This window comes from Scyliorhinus canicula, chromosome 21 (genome assembly GCF_902713615.1).
Source record: "Scyliorhinus canicula chromosome 21, sScyCan1.1, whole genome shotgun sequence".
NCBI lineage: Eukaryota > Metazoa > Chordata > Chondrichthyes > Carcharhiniformes > Scyliorhinidae > Scyliorhinus > Scyliorhinus canicula.
Genome location: NC_052166.1, coordinates 61271530 through 61295837, shown reverse-complemented (window position 1 = coordinate 61295837; position 24308 = coordinate 61271530). Strand labels below are relative to the sequence as shown.

At 46.7% G+C, this 24308-nt stretch overlaps 1 protein-coding gene across 8 annotated transcripts in view; it reads right to left on the bottom strand.

The window, feature by feature from the left end:
- si:dkey-21e5.1 (potassium channel subfamily T member 1) overlaps positions 1-19934 on the bottom strand; it is a 401511-nt gene extending 381577 nt beyond the window's left edge. For 6 of the 8 annotated variants that reach the window (XR_005458485.1, XM_038781755.1, XM_038781759.1 and 3 more), the window contains exon 1: positions 18875-19164. Coding sequence is in view for 7 of the 8 variants with exons in the window: in XM_038781755.1 (XP_038637683.1) it covers positions 18875-19137 (263 nt within the window). In the remaining variant the exon portion in view is untranslated. Of the gene's footprint in view, positions 1-16291; positions 16315-18874; positions 19165-19910 lie in introns of those variants that run through there. The other 2 variants (XM_038781761.1, XM_038781763.1) reach the window with 2 other exon arrangements.
- Between the last annotated feature and the right edge of the window lie 4374 nt (positions 19935-24308).

The window sequence follows — 24308 nt, the reverse complement described above, 5'->3', positions numbered from 1 at the left end:
TCTGAATGAAGGAGCATTCGCAATAAGGTAAATGAATTAACAACATAAATTGGTATAGACAGGTACGATATCATTGCGATAACGGAGGCACAACTGCAGCGCTAGCAAGGCTGGGAGCTGAATATCCACTATTCAATATTCCTGATGGAGCCGGTGCTCCACATGCCAGTGAAATACCGAATATTGGACTTGATTATTATAAAATGTAGGATTGATGAGTTTATGCGCATTAAGATTGGAATACCATTGATGGATGCATTCCAAAAATGGGCAGCAAGGTAGCACAGTGGTTAGTACAGTTGCTTCACAGCTCCAGGGTCCCAGGTTCGATTCCCGGCTTGGGTCACTGTCTGTGCGGAGTCTGCACGTTCTCCCCGTGTCTGCGTGGGTTTCCTCCGGTGCTCCGGTTTCCTCCCACAGTCCAAAGATGTGCAGGTTAGATGGATTGGCCGTGCTAAATTGCCCTTAGTGTCCAAAAAGGTTGGATGGGTTTACTAGGTTACAGGAGTAGGGTGGAGGTGTGAGCTTTAGTGGGTTGCTCTTTCCTAAGGGCCGGTGCAGATTCGATGGGCCAAATGGCCTACTTCGCACTGTAAATTCCATGAAGTCGATGAAAATTAGGTAACAGCTGTAAAGAAAGGAAAAGAACTGGGGCTGGTTTCCCTGTTCCTGGGGCTAGGTGCCAACGCCAACGGAGGACCCGTGGTGTTTCACGACAGGAAAATCGGTGCAAAAACCTTACCGATTCCGCTACCGGTGAGGGGCTAGCGCCAACGCCGCGTGCAATACCCATAGAATGCAGGGAAAATGGATGTAGAATCACCGGGTCCAAGCTGCAGATGCGCAGGGTTGCAAAGATGCAGCCGTGCGTAATCCTACATCCCCCACACATGTAACGATCATGCTGGAAAAGATGGCGCTGGTGTACCCGCCCACCCCGATCCCACAGCTCACATCCTGCCCACCCCCCCACCACTCCCCCCAGCCCTGGCAGAAGCCCCCCAGCCACCAGCACAGATCTCGGCCGAGTGTGGCGGTGATGGACACTGTCCGCACGCCCTCTCTCTCTCCGCACTCGGCACGCCAGGCTCACAACTGCTGAGACCACACATGGCAAACTCGGCCCAACGGGGTTACCACTGTGTGCGTCGTGCGTCTCGATGGTGCCTGAATTGGATGGGGCGGAGCATTGCGACCCAGCGTCAAACCGGCACCTGCCGCAATTTCGGCTAACGGGAGACATTCTCCGGCCAATGTCCTTTCCCAATTTCAGCCTCGGGCACAGAGAATCCCGCCCCAGATGTTCCCAATATAAGAACATAAGAACTAGGAGCAGGAGTAGGCCAAATGGCCCCTCGAGCCTGCTCCGCCATTCAATGAGATCATGGCTGATCTTTTGTGGACTCAGCTCCACTTTCCGGCCTGAACACCATATCTCTTAACCCCAACAAACATATGTATATATATATATATAGGAACAGCAGGAAGGCCACTCGGCCCCTCGAGCCTGCTCCGCCATTCAAAACGATCATGGCTGATCTGATTTTAACCTCAACCCCACATTCCTGATTACCCCCAATTTCCAGTTGATCAAGATTCTCTCTGGCTCTGCCTTAAAAATATTCAAAGACTCTGCTTCCACTGCTTTTTGAGGAAGACAGTTCTCAGAGAAAAGGGGTGGGATTCTCCGACCCCCCCACCGGGTCGGAGAATCGCCGGGGGGCGGGCGTGAATCCCGCTCCCGCCGGCTGCCGAATTCTCCAGCGCCGGAGATTTGGCGGGAGCGGAAATCGCGCTGAGCCAGTCGGCAGCCGCTCGCAGCAGCCCCCACTGCGAATCTCCGGCCCACGATGGGCTGAAGTCCCGCTCGTTCTATGCAGGTCCCGCCGCCGTAAATTGGACTAGGTCCCTTACCGGCGGGACCTGGCGGCGCGGGCGGTCCCCAGGGTCCTGGGGGGGGGGGGGGGATCTGGCCCGGGGGGATGTCCCCACGGTGGCCTGGCCCGCGAGCGGGGCCCACCTGCGGGCGGGCCTGTGCCGTGGGGGCACTCTTTTCCTATGCACCGGCCGTGTAGGCCTCCGCGATAGCCGGCGCGAAGGTGAACCCCCCTGCACATGCGCAGGGATGACGTCGGCCGGCGGAGTCCCTTCGGCCCCGGCTGGCACAGCGCCAAAGGCCTTCCACGCCGGCTGGCGGGGCACAAACCACTCCGGCGCCGGCCTAGCCCCTGAAGGTGCGGAGGATTCCGCACCTTTGGGGCGGCCCGACGCTGGAGTGGTTCCCACCACTCTATCCCGCCGGGACCCCTGCCCCGCCAGGTACGGGAGAATCCCGTCCCAGATTTCTCCTCATCTAAGTCTTAAATAAGCATGACCCTTATTTTTAAAACAGTGACTCCCTAGTTCTAGATTATCTGACAAGAGGAAACTTCCTCTCCACACCCACCCTGCCAATACTGCAAAAGGTCCTACATGTTTATTTCCTTTGTTATCATTTATCTCCTTTTATTATTTCTGGTCCATGGAACTATAAATCAGGCTGTGCCTTTAAGCAGAAGAGTGCTTGCCAGGGCAGTGTGTTCCTAGGTTTTGTATTTTGAAGAGGAGAAACCAGACTCATCTGCATCTTGTGTATATCGGTTTTGGAGTGAGTCAGTTCGAGTGGCTAACTGGCAACCAGTGGATTGGCCAGGGACAGTATTCTGCCTGACAACGGTCAATGATCGGTTCCTGTGTGATATTTTCTGAGAGAATAGGCAGAAGTGTTTAGACCTTGGAAGTGAAAGGGAAAATCACTCTCGCTCGCTGCTGATGTAGAAAACTGCAGTATTGTTCTGAAATTAGTGAGTGTCTGGCACATCTTTGCTGCAAACTTGAAATGATCCTGAATTTGCAGAGAAAATAACAATCTGAGCAGAGAAAACCATGTCAAACCTAGAAGGAAGAAACAAAGTTGAATCTCAGGAATGTACGAACTAGAAGTCATCTCAGTGCCTAAAAGATCCTTTATCATTTTATTTTTATGAATATTTTCTTTACCTTCCTTTCAATCACCCTTTCCCCTCTGTGTGATTTGTCTGTATGTGTGTGTAGAGAGTGGGGTTAGTTAGAAAGGGGAGGACGTGGTGCTGGGAAAGGGCTATTATATTCCCAGTTTATTTATATCACTGTTCGTAATAAAAAAAAGGTTACTTGTGTTAAAGTTACAAACCTGGCGACTGTAATTCTAACCAAGAACCTCAGGTATTTAAAATAAATCTAATTTTACTTGTGTTGTGACTTCCGGTCATCTGAAGCTGGAATTGACCATACACTAGCCCAGGGCATCATGACAATATCCCTCAGGATATTAAAAGTTTTGATCAAGTCTGCTTTCACTCTTCCAAACTGCAGTGGATAAAGCTGAGCCTGTCCAACCTTTCCCCATAAGACAACCTACACATTCCTAATATTAGTCCAGTAAACCTTCTCTGAACTGCTTCCACCGCAGTTACATCTTTCTTTAAATAATGGGGCCAGTACTCTAGGCAATACTCCAGAGGCGGTATCCTCCCGAATCGGCGCGATGGCCAGACGCCGGCGTAAAAAACGGCGCAAACCACTCCAGCGTCGGGCCGATTGGAAGTAGTGGAATTCTCTGCACTTCTGGGGGCTACGCCAGCAGCGGAGGGGTTGGCGCCGGGCCAGCCAGCGCCGAAGGGACTGCGCACCAGTGTGTTTCAGCGCATGCGCAGACCGGCCGGCGTATTCTGGCGCCTGCGCAGGGTTGTGTCTTCTCCGTGCCGGCCATGGCCCTACAAGGGCTGGCGCAGAAGGAAGAAGTGCCCCCATGGCACAGGCCCGCTCGCAGATCGGTGGGCCCCAATCGTGGGCCAGGCCACCGTGGGGGTCCCCCTCGGGGTTGGATCCCCCTGCGCCCCCCCCCCCCCCCCCCACCCCCTCCCGAGGACCACACCAGCCGACTTACCTGCCAGGTCCTGCCGTGTGGGACCATGCGTAACACAGAGAGGCGGGACTGGTCAAAAACGGATGGCTGCTCGGCCCATCGGGGCCCGGAGAATTGCTGGGGTGGGCTGCTGCCAACGGCCCCCGACCAGCGTGGCGTGATCCCCACCCCCGCCCGAACACTGGCGCTAGAGAATACAGCAGCCAGCGTCGCAGCCCCTAGGGCGGGATTCACGCTGCCCCCCGGGGATTCTCCAACCCAGCAGGGGAGTCAGAGAATCCCACCCCAGATGTGGTCTCATCAATGCAGAATTGAAGCACAACCTCCCTACTTTTGTTATCAATCCCGCTCACAATGAACAATAACATTCCATTAGCTTTCCTAATGACTTGCTGTACCTGTATACCTTTTGTGATTCATGCACTGGGACACACAGATCCCTCTGCATTTGGAGCTCCGAAATCTCTCAGCATTTAGGTAATAAGAAGGGTGCTCTTTCCAAGGGCCGGTGCAGACTCGATGGGCCAAATGGCCTCCTTCTGCACTGTAAATTCTATGATTCTATAGGCTTCTTTTTTCATCGACTGGCCAAAATGGAACAATTTCACATTTGCCCACATTATACTGTATTTGCCAGATTTTTACCCACTTACTGAACCTATCTATGTTTGGGGCCTCACGGTAGCATGGTGGTTAGCATCAATGCTTCACAGCTCCAGGGTCCCAGGTTCGATTCCCGGCTGGGTCACTGTCTGTGTGGAGTCTGCACGTCCTCCCCGTGTGTGCGTGGGTTTCCTCCGGGTGCTCCGGTTTCCTCCCACAGTCCAAAGATGTGCGGGTTAGGTGGATTGGCCATGCTAAATTGCCCGTAGTGTAAGGTTAATGGGGGGATTGTTGGGTTATGGGTATACGGGTTACGTGGGTTTAAGTAGGGTGATCATTGTTCGGCACAACATCGAGGGCCGAAGGGCCTGTTCTGTGCTGTACTGTTCTATGTTCTATGTTCTATGTCCTTTTGTAGCTTCCTTACGTCCTCTGCACAATATACCTTCCTACCTATTTTTGTGTCATCAGCAAATTTGGCACCCACAGTCCCCTGCCTGCAAGTTATTTATATAAATTGTAAAATATTGAGGCCCTGGCACTGATCCCTGTGGCACATCATTCGTTACATCCGACAACCACTAAAAGACCCAATTATTCCAACTTTGTCACCTGTTAGCTAGCCAATCTTCAATCCATGCCAACATGTTACACCACGAGCTTTTATTTTATGCAATAACCCTTCATCTGTTGCCTGGGATGCTGAGAATTTCCAGCAACCTCTGTATTGGTTTAAAATTTCCAACATGTGTGTTACTTTACTGGCTTTAGCTCAAATTCAATCCCAGTGTGTCTGGCACAGACCTCTGTAATTAGACAATAGCATTCTCACGTTCTCTTAATTACTGAACGTCAATCTGCTCACACATTCCAAGGTGAACCTATCCTTCGAATAATGAAACAAACTCTCCCTGGATCACAGTTTAGCAGCATCTACACGCCTCACAACCTTCCGAGGAAGGTTAAAATGGAGTTGCTTAATCATAATCAGTACAATCATAGAACATAGAACAGTACAGCACAGAACAGGCCCTTCGGCCCTCAATGTTGTGCCGAGCCATGATCACCCTACTCAAACCCACGTATCCACCCTATACCCGTAACCCAACAACCTCCCCCTTAACCCTACTTTTATTAGGACACTACGGGCAATTTATCATGGCCAATCCACCTAACCCGCACATCTTTGGACTGTGGGAGGAAACCGGAGCACCCGGAGGAAACCCACGCACACAGGGGGAGGACGTGCAGACTCCACACAGACAGTGACCCAGCCGGGAATTGAACCTGGGACCCTGGAGCTGTGAAGCATTTATGCTAACCACCATGCTACCCTGCTGCCCCAAATCCTGGGCTGAATTCTCCGCAGCCCCGTGCCAAAATCGCATTTGGCGCGGGGACGGAGAATCCACTTTTAGGCCCGATTCGTGCCCGGCGATTCTCCGGGAACTGGAGAATCGCTCACACACAATTTACGTGGCGCATCCCAGAGATGCTCCAGTCTGGACGGCCGGGACTCAGTCCATGGCCACCCTGGGCAGGAGGGGGGGGTGTGTGGGATCAAGTACCGGGTTTGGGGGGGGGAACCTTATGGGCGGCTGGGGCGGCGATCAGGTGGGCTATATGGAGCGGCGCGGGGCAGATAGTTGGGACCTTGTTTGTTGGTCCAGGTCCGCCAGCTGAGTCCGCCGTTGCGTTCGGCACGGCCGTTAGAGGCTGCCGCCGTGCGCATGTGCAGACTCGGAACCGGAAGAGCGGGGGCCCCGCAGCGAAAGCTGCAAGAACAACTTCACAGCCCTGCCAGTCCCCTGCAGGTAGGTGAATAGCTCTTAACTTTCTTTTAAGAAACATTTTATTGAGGTAGTTTTTGGTTTCACAGCAACAACAAAATAAATAATATACATCAATCTATAAACATAGTGCAAAAGCCGTCTCCCTCCCTTACACTCTAAGCTAAACTAACCCCACCCAATACCCCAGCTGACAATTAATGCAAAGAAGTCGATGAACGGTTGCCATCTCCGGGTGAACCCTAACATTGACCCTCTCAAGGCGAACTTGATTTCCTCCAAACAGAGAAAGCTAGCCACGTCCGATAACCAGGTCTCCGACTTCGGGGGCTTTGAGTCCCTCCAAGCTAATAGTATCCAACTCCGGGCTACCAGGGAAGCAAAGGCCAGGACGTCATTCATAGTACGTGTGCATCGCAGGCTGTGCCAGCATTTATTGCCCTTCCCTAATTGCTCTTGAGGGGGAAGTTAAGAGTCAAGCACATTGCTGTTGTGCTGAAGTCCCATGTAGGCCAGACTAGGTAAGGGCGGCAGATTTCCTTCCCTAAAAGGACATTAGTGAACCAGATGGGTTTTTCCCGACCATCAACAATGGCTTCATGGTCATCATTCGACAATTCCAGATTTTTATTGAATTCAAATTTCACCATCTGTGGTGTGATTTGAACCCGGGTCCCCAGAGCAGTACTCTGGGTCTCTGGTTTACTAGTCCAGTGACAATACCACTATGCCATCGCCTCCCCAATTCACCCAGTTATGTTATGAGTACTCTTCTGCACATCTTTTGCACCGCACAGTATTTTAAAAAGGTGTGGTCAGTACACAACGACCCAGCACAACAACAGACAATTGACATGAATCTGGTCTTCCTGCACCGCGATATGATCTAGATCAGTGCTGGGTAGCCTAGGCTAGTGAGTGGGCTGCATGAATGGCCCTCCTTCATCTCAATGGGCGCAAGAACGGGGTGTGTGCAGCAACCATGACCCACGAATAAGGTCAAATACACTTAATACATGCCAAATATTTCATACTGAGTTATAGAAAATGCTTAAGCCTTCAAAGATGAATAGAACCATCATCAATTTTAGATAGTAAAAACAAAATAAATAATTATGTTTATCGTTTATGCTCCAGAGTGCAATGGTCAGTGAGGCAGGACAGATCAACAAGAATGCATCGCTGCCTTAATCCAGGGAGGTGATAAACTCAGGGACAGCCGTGATAGACAACACCACCCACCTCTGCATCACGAGCCACAGTATCACAGACAGACAGATCTGCCGTTTTGGGGTTTAGGTAGCAAGTGGAGCGATAATAATAATGGAAATCTAGAGCAAATGAACATAAAATAGAAAATGTCCCATGAGCCCTGATGGGCCACATGCCATCCATGGTGCCCACCGATGCCCGAGATCCACAGGGCCGTTTGTTACTAAATTATGGAAGCAAATGTTGAAACTTTAAATGACCCTTTACCGCCCCTCCCCCCCCCCCCCCCTCCCCACCCGCTAAGTTTTAGCAAGTGCATGCACATATACCTGTAATGCCACCGATTGGCCATTAGATTCCGATTTGGAAAATGCACGGAATAATGGATTAAATTTCTCATCCAATTCGTCTCCAGCTCTCCACAGGGGAACACTGGCAAAAGGTAATAGGAATGAGGAGGAAGTGTCCACAGAGATTATTTTCGCATCGCTATCCCACACCGTGCATACAACGGGGCAGACCTTGGAGCAGAACATCATGTGCCTGCCCTGTTAGAGCTTTTCTTCCTGAACTCTACGTTCAAAGATTTTTTTTGCACATCGTAACTTGCTCTGAGTGCAGACTGATGTGGCGAGTTGAGAGCAATGAGACATCTGGAACATGGGTCAGTGGTATGACAACAGCTTAATCTCCTTTCCAAAGAGATTTAAGGATTAAAAAAATAAACAGAGGAAGGGCTTAAAATGAGGGCAAGTTAGAGAGGATGAACTAAAGTCAAATCAGATGCAGAAAGTCATTAAGAAAGAAAGAAAATTGCATTAAGCCAGTGAAAAAAAAACCTGTTGTCATGGGAGAGTACTTTAAGATATGGGTGTTTAAGAAATGGGTGTTTATAAAAATATCTATAGTGGATGTACCTTTAAGAAATTGGTGTTTATCAGTGATTTCATAGTGTGGGTGGAGCAAGGCTGCCTAAATGCTTTACTCTCTTTTTAGGCTGTTTGCTACAGGGTGGGTTTTAGTTTAGTTTTCAGAGAGAAGAGCTGCAGTGAAAGCCAGCGGATGTGCATGGATCTCTCTACAAGCTTAAGTGTGTTCATTTGGGTGATTTCAAAGTGATAACTGTTCTCAGTAGAGAATTTAAACCTGATCTCCGTGTTTAAAAGGGTATTTTGTCTTATGGATGTTAATAAGGTAAGATTAAGGTTTACTATAGAATATTGTATCTGTGGGGAGGATTGGTGTTGATAGTTGTTAAGATGTTTACTGTGGGTTTATAAATTGTTAACTGGTTTCATAAATAAGCATTTTTTTGATTTAAAAGTACTGTGGATCTCTGGTGCATCATTCCTATAAGGTAAGCCCGTGTGCTCCCCATACCCACAATCTATTAAAGCTTGAGGGTCAGGTGAACTCCACGATACACTTTGGGGTTCTCTAAACCCTGGCCCATAACACTGTAAAAATGTGATCTTGTTAAAACCTTTGAAAAACAATAAACCACGGGATGAAATTAGACTCTACCGTCTAATTATTTGATTTTTTGGAAGGTTTGACTGGCACCATGTTAAATAACGATCACATTCTTAAAAGGGAAGACTTTCATTAGCAGATTGAACGCTGGTGGCTTTACTGTGCAATTGATGTGCAAGTTCAGCAGTTTCTTCACAATAAATAAGGAACCGCTTTTCCGCAAAGCAACTCGCAGAATGACATAAATTTACCAGGAGATTTGCAAATCGTGGCATTTCATTTGAATTTACACATTAATAACTGCCAGATGCAGCTACACTTAAAGGAAAACCGCCCTAAAGTTCTCTCGCACACAAAAAAAAATATGAGTTATGCATTTTTTATCTTTGCCTTATTCAAGCACAAAATGCCTGGGGATGAAGACTGTCAAAGTAATCCCAGTCCGCCTTGTACCTATCTGCATAATTGGTACATTAAGTTTTTAGCTGCAGGAATAATGAGAACATGAGAGAGAACCAATACATGTGAAAAATTAGGTCGCAGTAAGGTGTTGGACACAGGATGAACAATCTTTTTTACTAATTCCAATCAAATAACAAAGTGGAATCAAAAAGGTATAAAACCAAAAAGGGATAAAAGAGAAACCTCCATACATACAGCTAATTGCAGACTGGAAGCTCCATCAGTGAATGTACGTATAATCTGTAAGTAACAGAACATTAGTCCTGAAAAAAAACAAAGTCAATAATTTTCCCAATTCTTCCATCCACCACCAGCACCATTTATTCGTTTAACATTAATATTAATATATTATCTGCTCGGAGCAAATTGATTACCGCACCTCCTACACTGCAACACTGACTACACGTTAAAAAGCACTTAATTGACTGCGAGGCACTTTGGCAAACATTGGCGAAGTCAAAAGTGCTCCTGAAAGCAAATCTCTTTGTCTACTTCAGCAGAAAATCCATCACGATGGAATAGCTAGGCCTTCTGTGTGCCTGCTATGTTTCTGGTTCAATCTTACAGTCTTTCCCCACTTTAATTAAACACCGGAGTCAGTCATAGATGATGAAGCAACGCTTACGCACCACAAAAGAAATTGCTTTAAGTTGGCAGAGCGAAGGAACGGAGCGGACGAACAGCAGTGAAGCAGTCAAGTGAAGAAACAGTCACCAGTGACAGAAATGGATATCAAAGATGGTGGCGGGGAAGAGGGGGGGGGGGGGGGCGCGTTGTTTCAATGCCAAAGATATGATGACGGCAGCGTTGAAAGGAAGGGGCTCAGTTTCACAGGCAATGGGCCCACTGAAAGCCAGCTACAATGGTGGTCCGGAAAGAGCCACCAGTAGTTTAGTGAGTTTGGAATCAAGATAGTGGGAGACGTTTTGAGATAAGCTTAAAGAGGCCATGCTAGGAAAGAAACTAGAGGGAGAGAGTGACAGGTTCAGGGCTGGGGAAAGAGAGGGAGGATATTTGGCTTGGTGAAGGAGAGAGTGGAAAAGTAGTTAAATGGATGGATTGAACCCTGGTGAAAAGAATTTGCTTTTGTAATGTACTTAATATTGTATTTGTTCTTATAATTAGGTTCATTTTCTGCCTGCAAGTCTAATCCCAACACTATGGTGATACATTATACAATACTCATTATTCTCAGGAACAAATATTGTCTTACATTTTTCGAGAATAATTACTGATTGTCCAACCATCCATTTAGACAATAATAATAATAATCTTTAATGGTGTCACACGTAGACATACATTAACACTGCAATGAAGTTACTGTGAAAATCCCCATTTAATGGCATTTGGATAATCTTTTCTTCACCAATAATTAGTCAATGCAGAGTTACGTTGAGTCTGAGAAATCTCATGGGAGAGGGAGTGAGAGAACAAGAGCTGGGCAGCAGAAAAAGTCTGAACGAGCCTGGTGTTTTGGAGCCGAGGCCTGAAATAGGACCGAGAGTTGAAGCATTGGAAGTGAATATTCTCCGTCAGCAGTTTGTTTTCATGGATGGACGCTTTCCCTTGACGGTTCATTCCACATTGATACCAGTGAAATAAACAAACACTTTTTATAACCATGGACTATTCCAATGTAGTCCATGTGCTTAAATCACACACAACACCAAGAGTGGGATTTTCCAGTCCTACCCGCTAAGATTCGGCCCTGTGCTTTGCCAGGTTTGCCCCAATATCTCGATAATGTCCCTCTCACTTGCAAGCCTTAGTCTGTCGAGCCCAGCGAAGGATCCTTTCTCGGTCCTGATATTTCTGCAGCTTGGCTGTTATTGCCCTCGGCTCCTCCCGGCCCTGTGCTTTGGTCGGAGCCACCTGTGAGCCCTGTCGATCTCCGGCAGTTTGGAGAAGCTGTGCCTCCTCACTAGGATGACCAGCATTTGGACCACATAGTCGGGTTCCTGCCCTCAATCCCCTCTGGCCGGCTCACTATTCGGATGTTCTCCCGCCTTGACTGATTCTCCTGGCCCTGGACCTTCCCTGTCAGGCTCTCCTGGGTGGTCACCAACCTCTTGATCTCGGCCTCCGGGGCAACGATTCGGACAGTCTGGTCCACCAGTGCCTTTTCCAGCTCCTGTACCCTGTTCCCCTGGGCTTCCAGCCACTTTCCCATGCCGTTGAGCGCCGTCTGCATGGCGGCTGGAGTCACCGCCACCTTGACTGCTCTCGGCCTTGATGTCGTCCTAAAATGCTTTTAGTTCCTGCTTAGAAACGTCTTCCATCCATCGCCTGGCCGGTGTTGGGGGGGAGAGGAGGCTTGCTTTCCGGGTCGCCGGTCTCCCCTCTCAGGGGTGGCACGGGACCCCTCACTTCGTAGGTCCGCTGATCCGCTCGCTGCTCCTATCCTTTGCCACAATTCCTGATGTCACTGCGGCCTCTCAAGCTCCTGCTTCCTGGCATCTCTGTCGTCCATGTTATCGATGAGGGTGAGGGGATGTTTAAGTCTGATTTTGCGGGCTAAATTCGGCCAAAAGTGCCTATTTTATTGTCTTATGGAGATGAGCCACTTAATGTGCGGATACTCAGCACATCCCCGTCACCGGACGTCCGTCATTCCGGAACTACATTTTGAGTACCCTGCTGCACCGCTCAAATGACGGCACGATTGCACAGTTAGCACATTGCTGCACAACGCCAGGCTCCCAGGTTCGATTCCCAGCTTGGGTCACTGTCTGTGCAGAGTCTGCACATTCTCCCCTGTGTGGGTTTCCTCCGGGTGCTCTGGTTTCCTCCCACAAGTCCCGAAAGACGTGCTGTTAGGTGAATTGGACATTCTGAATTCTCCCTCTGTGTACCCGAACAGGCACCGGAATGTGGCGACTAGGGGCTTTTCACAGTAACTTCATTGCAGTGTTAATGTAAGCCTACTTGTGACAATAAAGATTATCATCATTATTAAGACAGCACGGGTGGCACTTGTGACTCCTTACAATCGGCTCTCCGCCTCGGTCTCAGGCCTCCACATTGGCGCCATCAGCCATGTCCTCAACGGGTATCCCTTGTCCCCCACGAGCCAACCCGTCATCTTGGGGTGGTCCTCGATGACACCGGGGATCACCGGGTGCCACAGAGTTCAGCTGTCATGCATGCAGTCAGATGAGCATTGCACAGGATCTGAACATTCAGCAAGTGGAATCCCTTCTATTAATATAGGGCATTCCCTAATCATAGAACTATCATAGAATTTACAGTGCAGAAGGAGGCCATTCGGCCCATCAAATCTGCACCTGCCCTTGGAAAGAGCACCGTATCTCCACCCTATCCCAGTAACTCCACCTGACCTTCTTGGACACTAAGGACAATTTATCATGGCCAATCCACCTAACCTGCACATTAAAGGGCTCACTGGACCTGGGACATCCCATCTATGGTGGCACATTCTGTAGTCAGGGCACCTTAGTAGAGCTAGTCCAGGTCGAAGGTGATATGGTTGGATGCTGGGGCATATAGACCATCCGTAACCTCCCAGATGCACCTGTGGGCTGATGATTGCACTTTGCCACACTCGTCCCTGCTTAAGCCATGGAATGACCCAGGGCATAGAAATCTATGGCGGTAGTGATCTTCATGGCCTCCGGGAGCAGGCGTACTCCTCCTGCATGGGGTGTCGTGCCCACGAGGACATGGCACAGGTGCCACACTGTCTCTTTGTTGAGATTTAGTCTTCTGCAGCATATGCTGCCCATTGAATGACCAACGATGCCTGTATACCTTGGCAAGTCGCTGGACTCCCCTTCTGACCCCCTGCTCAGCTTGATAGACGGCCGAGTCTTCAGGTTGTGAGACATCCTCCTGCCCATGTGGTGCCGCCTCCAGTCTGCGATTGCCTTGCTGCCGGCTGCCCACCTCGGCTGTGACAAGCACAGCGATGGCAGCTGCAGTGGGATCCACATCAGAAAACATGTTTGTATCTGGAACGAGTTGGAGAAAGAGAGAGACTGACAATCAATTAGGGCTTCCATCCCGGGGCCTTCATATCTCCCAAGCCTTCTGCACTGCCTTCTCTCAAGAGTGCCACCCAGCGAGCCAGTTGTGCCGGCAAACCTTGCTCTGCACACTCATCCCCAGCCACATCAGGGGCACCTAGATGCCACTGCCAAGAACATTAAGTAGGCCGTGCCTGGCAGTGCTTCATTCATCCAGACACACTTTGGCCACGAGGGGATCCCCAGTTCTGAAGCCCTGCTCTCAAGTGCATGATTGTTGGCAGCTGCCTCAATGCTGCTGATGCAGCTAGAGTGCAGGCCCAATGTTCAGGCATCAAAGATTGTAGGACATCCAGTCCAATCATTATTCCCTCAGACACGGCACCTATTAATTCGAGGAGGTACTTGAGAGTTTAGCAGCATAAAGTGCTCTCACAACTAACAAGGCTAATCTCTCCTTTAAGAAAGGTTTCAGCTGTGAAACTGGAGGCTGCTCTGAGTCAAAGGGGGGCGAAATTGACTTTCAGGAGAGAAACTGCAGCAAGGATCTGTCCTGGAGAGTTCGGTGGTACAGACAGGCTGAAGCAGTTGTTGCCCCAGTTATAGTCTCCACAATATTTGAAGATGGCTTGAAGGCCTCACAGATGCAAAGCCACCATCTCCCCCTGTTCCCCCCATCCCAAGTCCAGTGGCAGCCCCGACCTGGACCCCTCCAGCGGCAACTCCCAACCTGGACCCCTCATTAACGAGATTGAAATGAAATGAAAATCGCTTATTGTCACGAGTAGGCTTCAATGAAGTTACTGTGAAAAGCCCCTAGTCGCCACATTCTGGCGCCTGTCCAGGGAGTCTGGTACGGGAATCGAACCGTGCTGCTGGCCTGCTTGGTCTGCTTTAAAAGCCAGCGATTTAGCCTGGTGAGCTAAACCAGCCCCTATTCAGATTGAACTGAATGCAAATCAGGCTTAATAACCTCCTCGCCATTTTTGGGTGAGATCTGGAACTCGTCATCGGGAATGAGCCGGGTGAATTGTGAAATAGTTTTCACCCGGCGCAAATCTCTATTATGGCCTCTCCCACAATTCACCCGGTGTGCGCGGATTGGCGCAAAGCGGTGGTTGAATCGCACCCATTATTTCTGAATATTTCACAGTTAAATTTATCGGAACATGGAATATAAGAATTCAAGATTTGGCTCGGACGTTTACAAAATTGCGTGACATGCAGCTGCATATTAAATATTAGCTTTGCATATAGATTAGAAATCAGTCTGCGAGATAAGTGTTTGTTTAAGGGAACAGTAATGTAATGAATCAGGCATTGTCTCAGACCTTGAATGACTGCTTACTGAAGGCCCTTAGCAGTAGGGTTTTGAGAGGAAACAACAAAAGGACCATTGTAATGTGCTGAGTTCTTGAAATTTTCACATATAAAGCAGCTAGCTCAGCGGCCTGCATTCCAGAAGTCAGGTGAGAGTGAGTGACTGCCCTCGACATTAAGGGAGAGTTTGATTGAGTGTGACACCAAGTAAGCTGTGCAGTTAATGGAAATCAGGGGAAATTCTCCACTGGCTAAAAAGGAAGGTAGTAATTGGAAACCAATCATTTCAGCTGCAGGGCATTGTTGCAGGGATTCGTCACGTTAACATCCTAAGCCTTCAGCTGCTTTAATCAATGACCTACCGTCCTCCCCTCCACCAACGTAAGGTCAGAAGTGGACTTGCCCATTCATGATTCCACAAACGTTCAAACCCTCCACCACCAACAAACAGTGGCAGCAATTGTATCTAATTTGTACATTGCCTGTTGAGTGATGTTTGATGTTAAGATGGAAATACCTAAACTGAAGATGATGTTCCGTCTCACAGTGCCAAAAATCCCTAATCTTGATGAATCAGAAAGTTGTAGTATAACTAATGAGCCAAGAAGAATGAGAATAAGAAAATCTTCATTGAGGCCAAGTAGAACTATCCAACTTTGTCTCCAATTAGTCTACTGGAATGTGTCCAGGTATGTTGGCTTAAATCTAACAGATTATTTATACAGGTTAATTACTAATGGAACAATCCATACATGTTTACAATCACAAAACATCCAGAAAAGACACAATTCCTATATGATATGCACACATGGCATAACAGATGCCTGACAAAAAGATTTCAGGTAACAAATTAGGCTCTGCATTTTCCGGAGTTTAGTCAGTTACAAAACCCCAAATCGGTCACTGTCCTGTGTAATGTCTACATCATTTATTGTTGGCGAGCAGTTGTCTCAGTTCAGGTTTGAAATTCAGAATAATTTGAAGATGTTATAAATGGCGTGAATTAAAGTTCACATCTATTTACATAAGATAGACTAGAGGGTGCATGGCACTGCAACTACACCCCATAACAATTGATATCAAAGTGGACTATTGCTGTTTAACATTACCAATTTGACTTTGCCCTCATCTTTCACAAGAATTTCCGAAGGTATAAAGACGAAAAATGTGTTTTCCAGGAGAAGCCAAATTAACTTAATTCAGAAGCCACTCAGAATGTTTTATTCACAGCAGTCCAAATGCATGGCAACAGTCAAGGTCGGAAGAGACATTGTAGAATTCCAAGTACAAGCTCACAAGGATAACAATTGTGAATCACATCAATTGCTGACAGCATCATTCCACTGAATCATAACAACCACCTCAATCCTTGTTAAGTCATATAAATGCAATCTAATTAATTATCGTAAATAAACATTGTGCATTTTGTAACTATTTGCAAATGCACAGCGTGGAAATAAATGCTTTCTTAAAGAATTATTATGCTGTTATATTATCCTTACCCCCTCATACTGTGCTGGAATCAAGAGAGATGGCAGTTGGCTTACTCCTATGTAATGCAATTAAAACATTTGAACTGATAAACAAAAGCCAGGAAATTGTTCCTTTGCGATGGACTCTTTGCAACTAGAGATCAAAAAATCATGAGGGTGAATGCAGGTGCAAAATTATCCAACCAAGTTATGATGCAGTGTACAAGTAAATTAATCCACCAAGTCACCGGGCTGCATGTGACCCTAATGTATTTTAATATCACTGCAAAATAAATCTACCAACATCTTCAAATAATGCATCAAATTAAGCTCTATTATTAGATAATAAAGTTCAGCAGAATTTAACTAGACGCGTTTGTCACAGCAGGCTAATACAATAAACCATTCAAGGTTTAACTATAGGGAAGTTGAATTTATTTACCTCAGTTTGCGAATTTTGTGAAAGTAAATTCGACTTTGGATTTGCTTATTCACCTTCCCCCAACCCAGCTTCATTCTTTGAATATAAAGATTAAAATCTGGCATACCACAGACTTGGATTAATATTTACCTGGTTTATTTTGCAATACTGAATTATGGGTTCAATTGAAAAGAGACAAACAATTTTAATTACAAATATTTGGTGAAAGGATTTGTAATTATACTCTGCAATAAAAGATAATAAAATTCCTCATAATGAATCCACCGTTACTTCCTCATATTTTACACAAGGGTGCAATATTCTTCATCTCTATCAAATTCATTAGGCTTTCTCTTCTTCACTAACTTCAGTTTGTGGAACTACCAGTCCCCAACCATTGACACTGGCACGTTACTCCCAGAACAGAGTCAATTTTGAACTTTGACATGAGTGGGATTTCTTAATGTGGATAAAGTGGAAGGTTAGACTAGATGCTTTGTTGAAATTGAAACTGAACATTGTTACTGTTTTGTACCATTTGCAAAGCCTGCAGTGAAGCCTAGATAATGAAGTCATGCAAACATTGCACATCATAAGTCATTAGCTCCATCACTGCCTCGATATTGTGAAAGTTTTAGAATATTCAGTGAAATTATTTCCAAAACAAATTCAGTAAGTGAACTCGAAGCATTATTAAAAACATGCATTGAAAAACAAACGTACATGTCATTCAATTATTGACTTACCTTACTCTTATATTGAAAGTCATAGTCAAGTTTAAACTGCAAGTAACCATTTGCAAACTAATAGATGAGTTCTACATCTTTATATGCAAATACTTCAAAGGATGTAATTTTTGTTTGATTTAAGGACTTTTGCTGTGATGTTTCTTGACATTTAGAATTGTTAAGTGCTCCTGTGTTGGAATGGTTATGATTTGAAAAGTCTTTGCTGAGATGTGTCAAGATGTGCAAACTAATCTGCAGATCACAAAATGTGCTGGTCATCAAGCTCAATCTATCTCTCAGTTTCAAAAGTCACAACAATTGCAGAAGATTTTATACAGAAATTATACACACTGAAACAAAAAGGTTACAGAGCATTTCAAACAGTTTCAGTAATTTACCAATTATAGAAAACAAAAGTAGGTCATTCAGCTCCTTGAGCTTCCTAGACAATGACTGAACTCAGTTTACCACTTTGATTCCATATCCCTTGGCACCATCGCCAACCCAGATATGTCAATCTCAGTCTCGGAAATTCCAACTGAGCCGCCATCCAAAATCTTTCAGTAGGGTGTGGTGGATAGTCCAGATTTCCAATGCCCATCATTTGCGTAAGTGCCTCCTGAAATCAGTCCTAAATAGTTCTAATTTCAAGATTATGCTCTCCCGTTTTGGATTATTTTGGCCATTTGTTTTGCATTGCTGTAAAGTTTCTCGTCTTGGTGAACACATCAAACCATTTTTTTTAAAAACGGGAATGTAGCAGTTCTTGATTTCTGCCCACAAGTATTTGGCTGTGAAAATGTGGTAGTGCTGTAATTGCAACTAGGGGCACAGCTACAATTAACAATTAATCTATCACACTCAATAATTTCCAACAATGTTTCAAACCGGCATCAGTCAATAATGCAACAACTTATTTGCAAACCGAATAACAAAAGGGAAATCAAAATAACTATTGCAATCCGCCAGACCAGAATTGAGGATGGGATGGGGGAGGGGGCATCATGTAGGAGAGAGAGATCTGCATTATGAACATTGGTGTAGTGGAATTGAAGGATAATTTAACTCAACTAACAGCTCATTGAAGCTGAGACAACTTCCTGAGTCCCCAAATTCGTTTTTGTTTCTCCTGCTTATTCTACACGTCAGGTAATTCTTCAAAAATCTAGCACGCTGAAGAAATGACGAAATATACATTTTGTCCTCTTATTCTATCTTTCTCTGGCTTAAATATTCTGCAGTTTTGCAGCTAAAATCAAAGTTTGAAGAGCGGGGAAATCTCCAGTCAAACGCCGAATGCAAAGATGATGCTGCATCAATCCAGCTGAGTGCTGTCCAAGATTCAGCATTCAGCACCCTGGACAGCTCCCTGTAGCATTTCCACTGAAGACTCCCCTAATCACTGGGTTTAATCACCGGGGCAGCATTCCCATTCAATTGGAAAGAAGCAGTTCGGTTTCTTACCTATCGTCGTTCTGGAAGGATTGATCCCCCAGGAGTAGATCCCGGAACCGGTACCTGGGCGGCAGCGGGGGGACGTCCGTCTCCAGCTCGTTCATTTTCAGGGAGGAGATGTCCAGGATGACTCCGTCGCTGCTCCGGCTCTGGCCGCCGCTCGGGGACAGCCTGTGGACACAGCGAGAGGGTGGCTCAGAGTGCGGGGACCGGCACCGGTAACGCGGGCTCCGCTCCCGGCCCGAGGCGCGCCCCCCGGCCGCCAGATCCATCCAGGTAAAGCGGCGGGAGCGCGCCCAGCGCAGGTGAGACAGAGAGAGAGGAGCGGATTCCCACCCCCCACCCCAACTTATCCCCCCCCTTCCCCGGCACCGCAACCAGGGCCAGGCAAGGGGGAAAGAGCGGAGAGTATGTGTGTGTATGAGAGAGGGAGAGAGAGAGAGAGAAAGGGGGAGGAGAGAGGAGGGGGAGAGGGGCTGGATATAGAGAGGGGGGACAGGGGGAGGGAAAGAAAAAGAGGGGAGAGAAAAACGGGAGAGGAGCGGGAGGGGGGGGGGGAGAGAAAGAGGCACAAGGGGAGGAGAAAGGGAGGGGAGCAATGGGGGGAGAGAGAGAAAGAGGGAGGGTGGGTGGTAGAAGAGGAGGGAATGGAGGAAAGGGGGAGAGGGAAAGAGGAAGAAGGAGAGGGGTTGAGAAGAAGGGATGGAGGGGGAGAGTGGAAGGGAAGAAAGGGAGGGAAGGAGAGAGGGAGGGAAGAAAATTGGGGAGAGGGAAAAGAGAGAATGGAGGATCGAGAGAAGGAAGAAGATGGATGGGAGTGAAAGGGATGGGGGAGAGGGAGAGAGAGAGAACAAAGAACAATACAGCACAGGAAAGGTCCTTCGGCCCGCCAGGCCTGCGCCAATCCTGTGTCCTATCTAGACCAACCGCCTGTATCCTTGTATCCTGTCTGTTCATGTGCATATCCAGATAAGTCTTAAAGGTCACTAACATATTTGCCTCAACCACCTCACTTGGCAGTGCATTCCAGGCCACCACCACAAACCTGGGTCCCATCCATTGACTCCATCTACACCTCTCGCTGCCTGGGGAAAACGGGCACCATAATCAAAGGCCCCTCCCATCCGGCTTACTCACTCTTCCAACTTCTTCCATCGAGCAGGAGATACAGAAGTCTGAGAACACGCACAAACAGACTCAAAAACAGCTTCTTCCCCACTGTTACCAGACTCCTAAACAACCTTCTTATGGACTGACCTCATTAACACTACACCCTGTATGCTTCATCCGATTCCGGTGCTTATGTAGTTACATTGTATACCTTGTGTTGCCCTATTATGTATTTTCTTTTATTCCCTTTTCTTCACATGTATTTCATGATCTGTTGAGCTGCTCGCAGAAAAATACTTCTCACTGTACCTCAGTACACATGACAATAAACAAATTCCAATCAAATCCAATCCAAATCTTTCCCCGCACATCTCCACTGAACCTGTCTCCCCTTGCCTTGAATTTGTGCCCCTTGTAATTTAGAATTCCACTCTGGGGAAAAAGCCACCAACTGTTCACCCTATCTATACCCCTAATAATTTTATAAACTTCTATAAACGTCACCCCTCAGCCTCCGTCTCTCTATGGAGAACAATCCCAGTTTATTCAATCTCTCCTCAGAGCTAATACCCTCCATACCAGGCAACATCCTGGTAAATCTTTTCTGTACTCTCTCCAAAGCCTCCTTGTCCTTCTGGTAGTGCGGTGACCAGAATTGGACACAGTATTCTAAATGTTCTATATAACTGTGACATAATTTTAAAGATTTTATACTCAATACCATGCCCTATGAAGGCCAGCATGCCATATACTTTCTTTACCACCATTTCCACTTGTGCTGCCATTTTTAAGCATCTGTGGACCTGCACGCCAGATCTCTCTGTGTCTCTCTGCCCTTGATGGTTCTGCCATTTATTTTATAGCTCCCACCTGAATTGGATCGACCAAAAGAAGAGAGAGAGGAGAGGGCATCAAAGAAGGGATGAAATGGGGAGGGAGGGAGGAATGTAAGGGAGGCCAAGAAGGGATGGGAGGTATGGAGGGAAGAGAAGTTAGTGAAGAGGGGATGGAGGAAGGAGGATAGAGAAAACAGATGAAGGGGTGAGAGGGTAAAAGTGAGGGGAGGGAGGAGACATGGAGGGAAGGAGGAGGAAGAGAGGGATTGTAGGGAGTAAGGAGGGGGAAGGAGGGTAGGGAGGGTTGAGAGAGGGAGTGAGAGAGAGGGGTGAGAGATGAATGAGAAGGGGTTCAGAAAGGGAGGTGGGGTGGGAAGAGGGGAAAGGGGGGACAGAAAGAGAGTGGGAGATAAGGAGATGGAATGGAGGAGACAGGGAAGAAAGAGAGAAGAAAGGAGTAGAGAGGGAGATACAGAAGATGGGGGGAAGGGATGGTTAGGTGGAGGAGATGGGGAGGAGAGGGAAAAGAGGAAGGACCGCAGGCAGAGAGCAGAGGGAGAAGAGGGACGGAGAGAAAGGGGAGGGCAGAGAGATGGAGGGGAGGGAGATGAATAGGATTAAGGCGAGGGAGGAGAATGGGAGCATATGAGGGGATGGAGGAAATTAGGAGGGAGTGAGGAAGGGGAGGGAAGACGGAGACTGCAGAGAGGGATAGGAGACGGAGGGAAGGTAGGTAGAGAGAGTGTGGGAGAGAGGGGAGGGATAGAGAAAGGGAAGAGGGGAGGGAGGAAGTGAGAAAGGGAAGAAGAAAGAGATCAGCTGAATGAGGCAGTAGGTAAGGGCAGAAGAGAAGAGAGGGGAAGAATGGGAAATAGAGAGCACAGAGGGAGGGGAGGAAGTGGTGAAGAAGGGAATGTGGCTAGAGTGAGTGATGGAGGCTGGGGAAGAGAGAGGGAGGGCGGGAGAAAGGCAATTGGGGAGGGGGAAAGGGGAGAGGGGAGGGATTGTAGAGAGGAGGGAGGGAATGGAGGTCACAGGCGAGCAAGATAGGTGATAGCGAAGAGAAGGGGAAAGGAAGGGATAGGAAAGGGAGAGTGGAGGGAGGATGGAGGGAGGAAAGGGAGAATAGTGGAGGATGGATGGAGACAGAAAAGGTGTAGAGGTGGAGAGGATGAAGGAGGGAGGACAAGGGGATAATTCTGTTTTTTTCCAGAGTTATCAATTAACATTAAATTAACTTTTTCCTGAATACAGACTTTACCTGACTGTTTCAACCACACTGGGAATGGAATGGACCTCTGAACTTTGACAATTTAAAAACATTCTCTGTTACCATAAGCAGGCACAATGATGGAATGAACCGATTTCATCTTGAAGTTTAAGATAAACCCATTGTTAGGGAAGAAAAGGTAGTGTTCAGGGATTTGTATTTTTATTGGTAAACTTTATAAACAAGGTTTCATTTAATATTTATGTGCCTGAAAGGGATGTTTTGTTAGATTAATGCTGAAAAAGGTGTTTGTTTGTGGGGGGTTTGGTCACATTCCAACTGTGACAGAGGGAGCTTTTCCTTTGTTCTTCAATTTTAGTTGAAAGCTATAAGCAACAGCAGTTAGTACAGATAGACTGCCGGAGAGGTAACACCTCCTACAGCTCTGCTCACAGCAGTTGGAGATAGGGGAGAGAGTGAGAAGGCAGTTCTCATAGCTCTATTCAAAGCAGAAAAATGCAAGAAAGCAAGTTCCAGAGGAACTTTAGAACGGTTGGTCCTAGAAACCTGGAAATACAAAAGGACAATGTTCAGGCGGCATAGAAAAAGCTGAGAAGGGATCATCAGGTGAGCAGCTAAGCTACTAAAGGTTTCTGAAGTAATCCTGACGGTTTCTAAAGTAATCCTAAATGTTTCTAAAGTAATCTTAAATTTTGGAATTTCTTACTACAGTCTGCAAAACGGTATTGGCTGGATATCAAAGTTTGTGTTATAGTGGCAGTCAGTCAAGACCAATAAACCCTGAAGGTTTGGTGTAAAATCCTGAAATGGTTGGTAAAAGTGAAGTGGAATCTCTGTTCACAAGAATTCTTTTGGAAAACGTGGACTGGGCTTTGGAATACAAACCTCTAATGGAATGCAAACCTCTAATGGAATGCATGATTATGAGAGAAGATTATAAAGCATGTTTGTGGAAATAGAGTTTGGAAACTTAAATGACAATCATCTCGGGGATTCTGAAGAGAAATCAACAGACGCTAACTTAGGTTCAGAGTGGAGCGTGTATTTGACCACAGCCAACCTTGTGTTTCAAAAAATGACTTTCTATGCAAATGAGACCATTGTAGATTCAAATGTACTGTGTCATCTGTGTCAATCTTAAAACCTGTGTGTAATTGTTAACCTAAGAGGAGTAAGGAGTATTCTATTATAATCCAATTTTTCAATGTTTAATAAATGTTTTTTTTTTGTTGTTAAAATAATTAGCGGTGCTGTGTATCTGGTCCTCCATATTTGGGAAATAAAGAAAGGAAAAGGTAGGATCTTTTGAGCTAGGACTCCATTCTAGGATCTTCCCATCCAGTTATAATATCAACTGGGATCATTAGTGGTAGCACAGTGGTTAGCACTGTAGCTTCAAAGCATCAGGGACCTGGGTTCGATTTCTGGCTTGGGTCACTGTTTGTGCGGAGTCTGCCCATTCTCCCCATGTCTGCGTGGGTTTCCTCCGGGTGCTCCGATTTCCTCCCACAAGTCCTGAAAGATGTACTGGTTCGGTGAATTGGACATTCTGAATTCTCCCTCAGTGTACCCGAACAGGAGTCTTAATGTGGCGACTAGGGGCTTTTCACAGTAACTTCATTGCAGTGTTAATATAAACTTATTTTTGACACTAATAAAGATTATTATTATATCATGAATTAATAATAATTTTTCTACATATTATATTCCAAAGAGGGATCCCTATAAGTTCAAATTTTTGAAAGCCTTATAAGTTTACAAATGGATTGAATATGATACTTGCCATGAAGACCAATGTTTTTTTCCAAAAATTGCAATTAAGGGGCAATTTAGCATGGCCAATTCAGCTATCCTGCACATCTTTGATTGTGAGGGTGAGACTCACCCAGACACGGAGAGTGACCCGGGGCCGGGATCGAACCCGGGTCCTCGGCGCCGTGAGGCAGCAGTGCTAACCACTGCACCACCGTGCTGCCCTGATTAATGTTGGTCCAATGTTGATCCCACCCAATTTCATGGCCAACAATTACCCCTCATCCATCGCAAAGACAAATGATCTAATCATTTATCTCAGCATCAATTAGGTGCTTCACGTATACAGATTAGCTACTGTAGTTCCCAACAAGCTGTGACGACATTTGCAAATATTTCATTGATTATGGAATGCTTTGGGATGATAAGATTATTTTTCCTTTTATTTCTGTTGTTTGAAAATTGGATGTATTATACGCTCCGAGAAAAGACACATGCAGTTGAAACTTGTTAT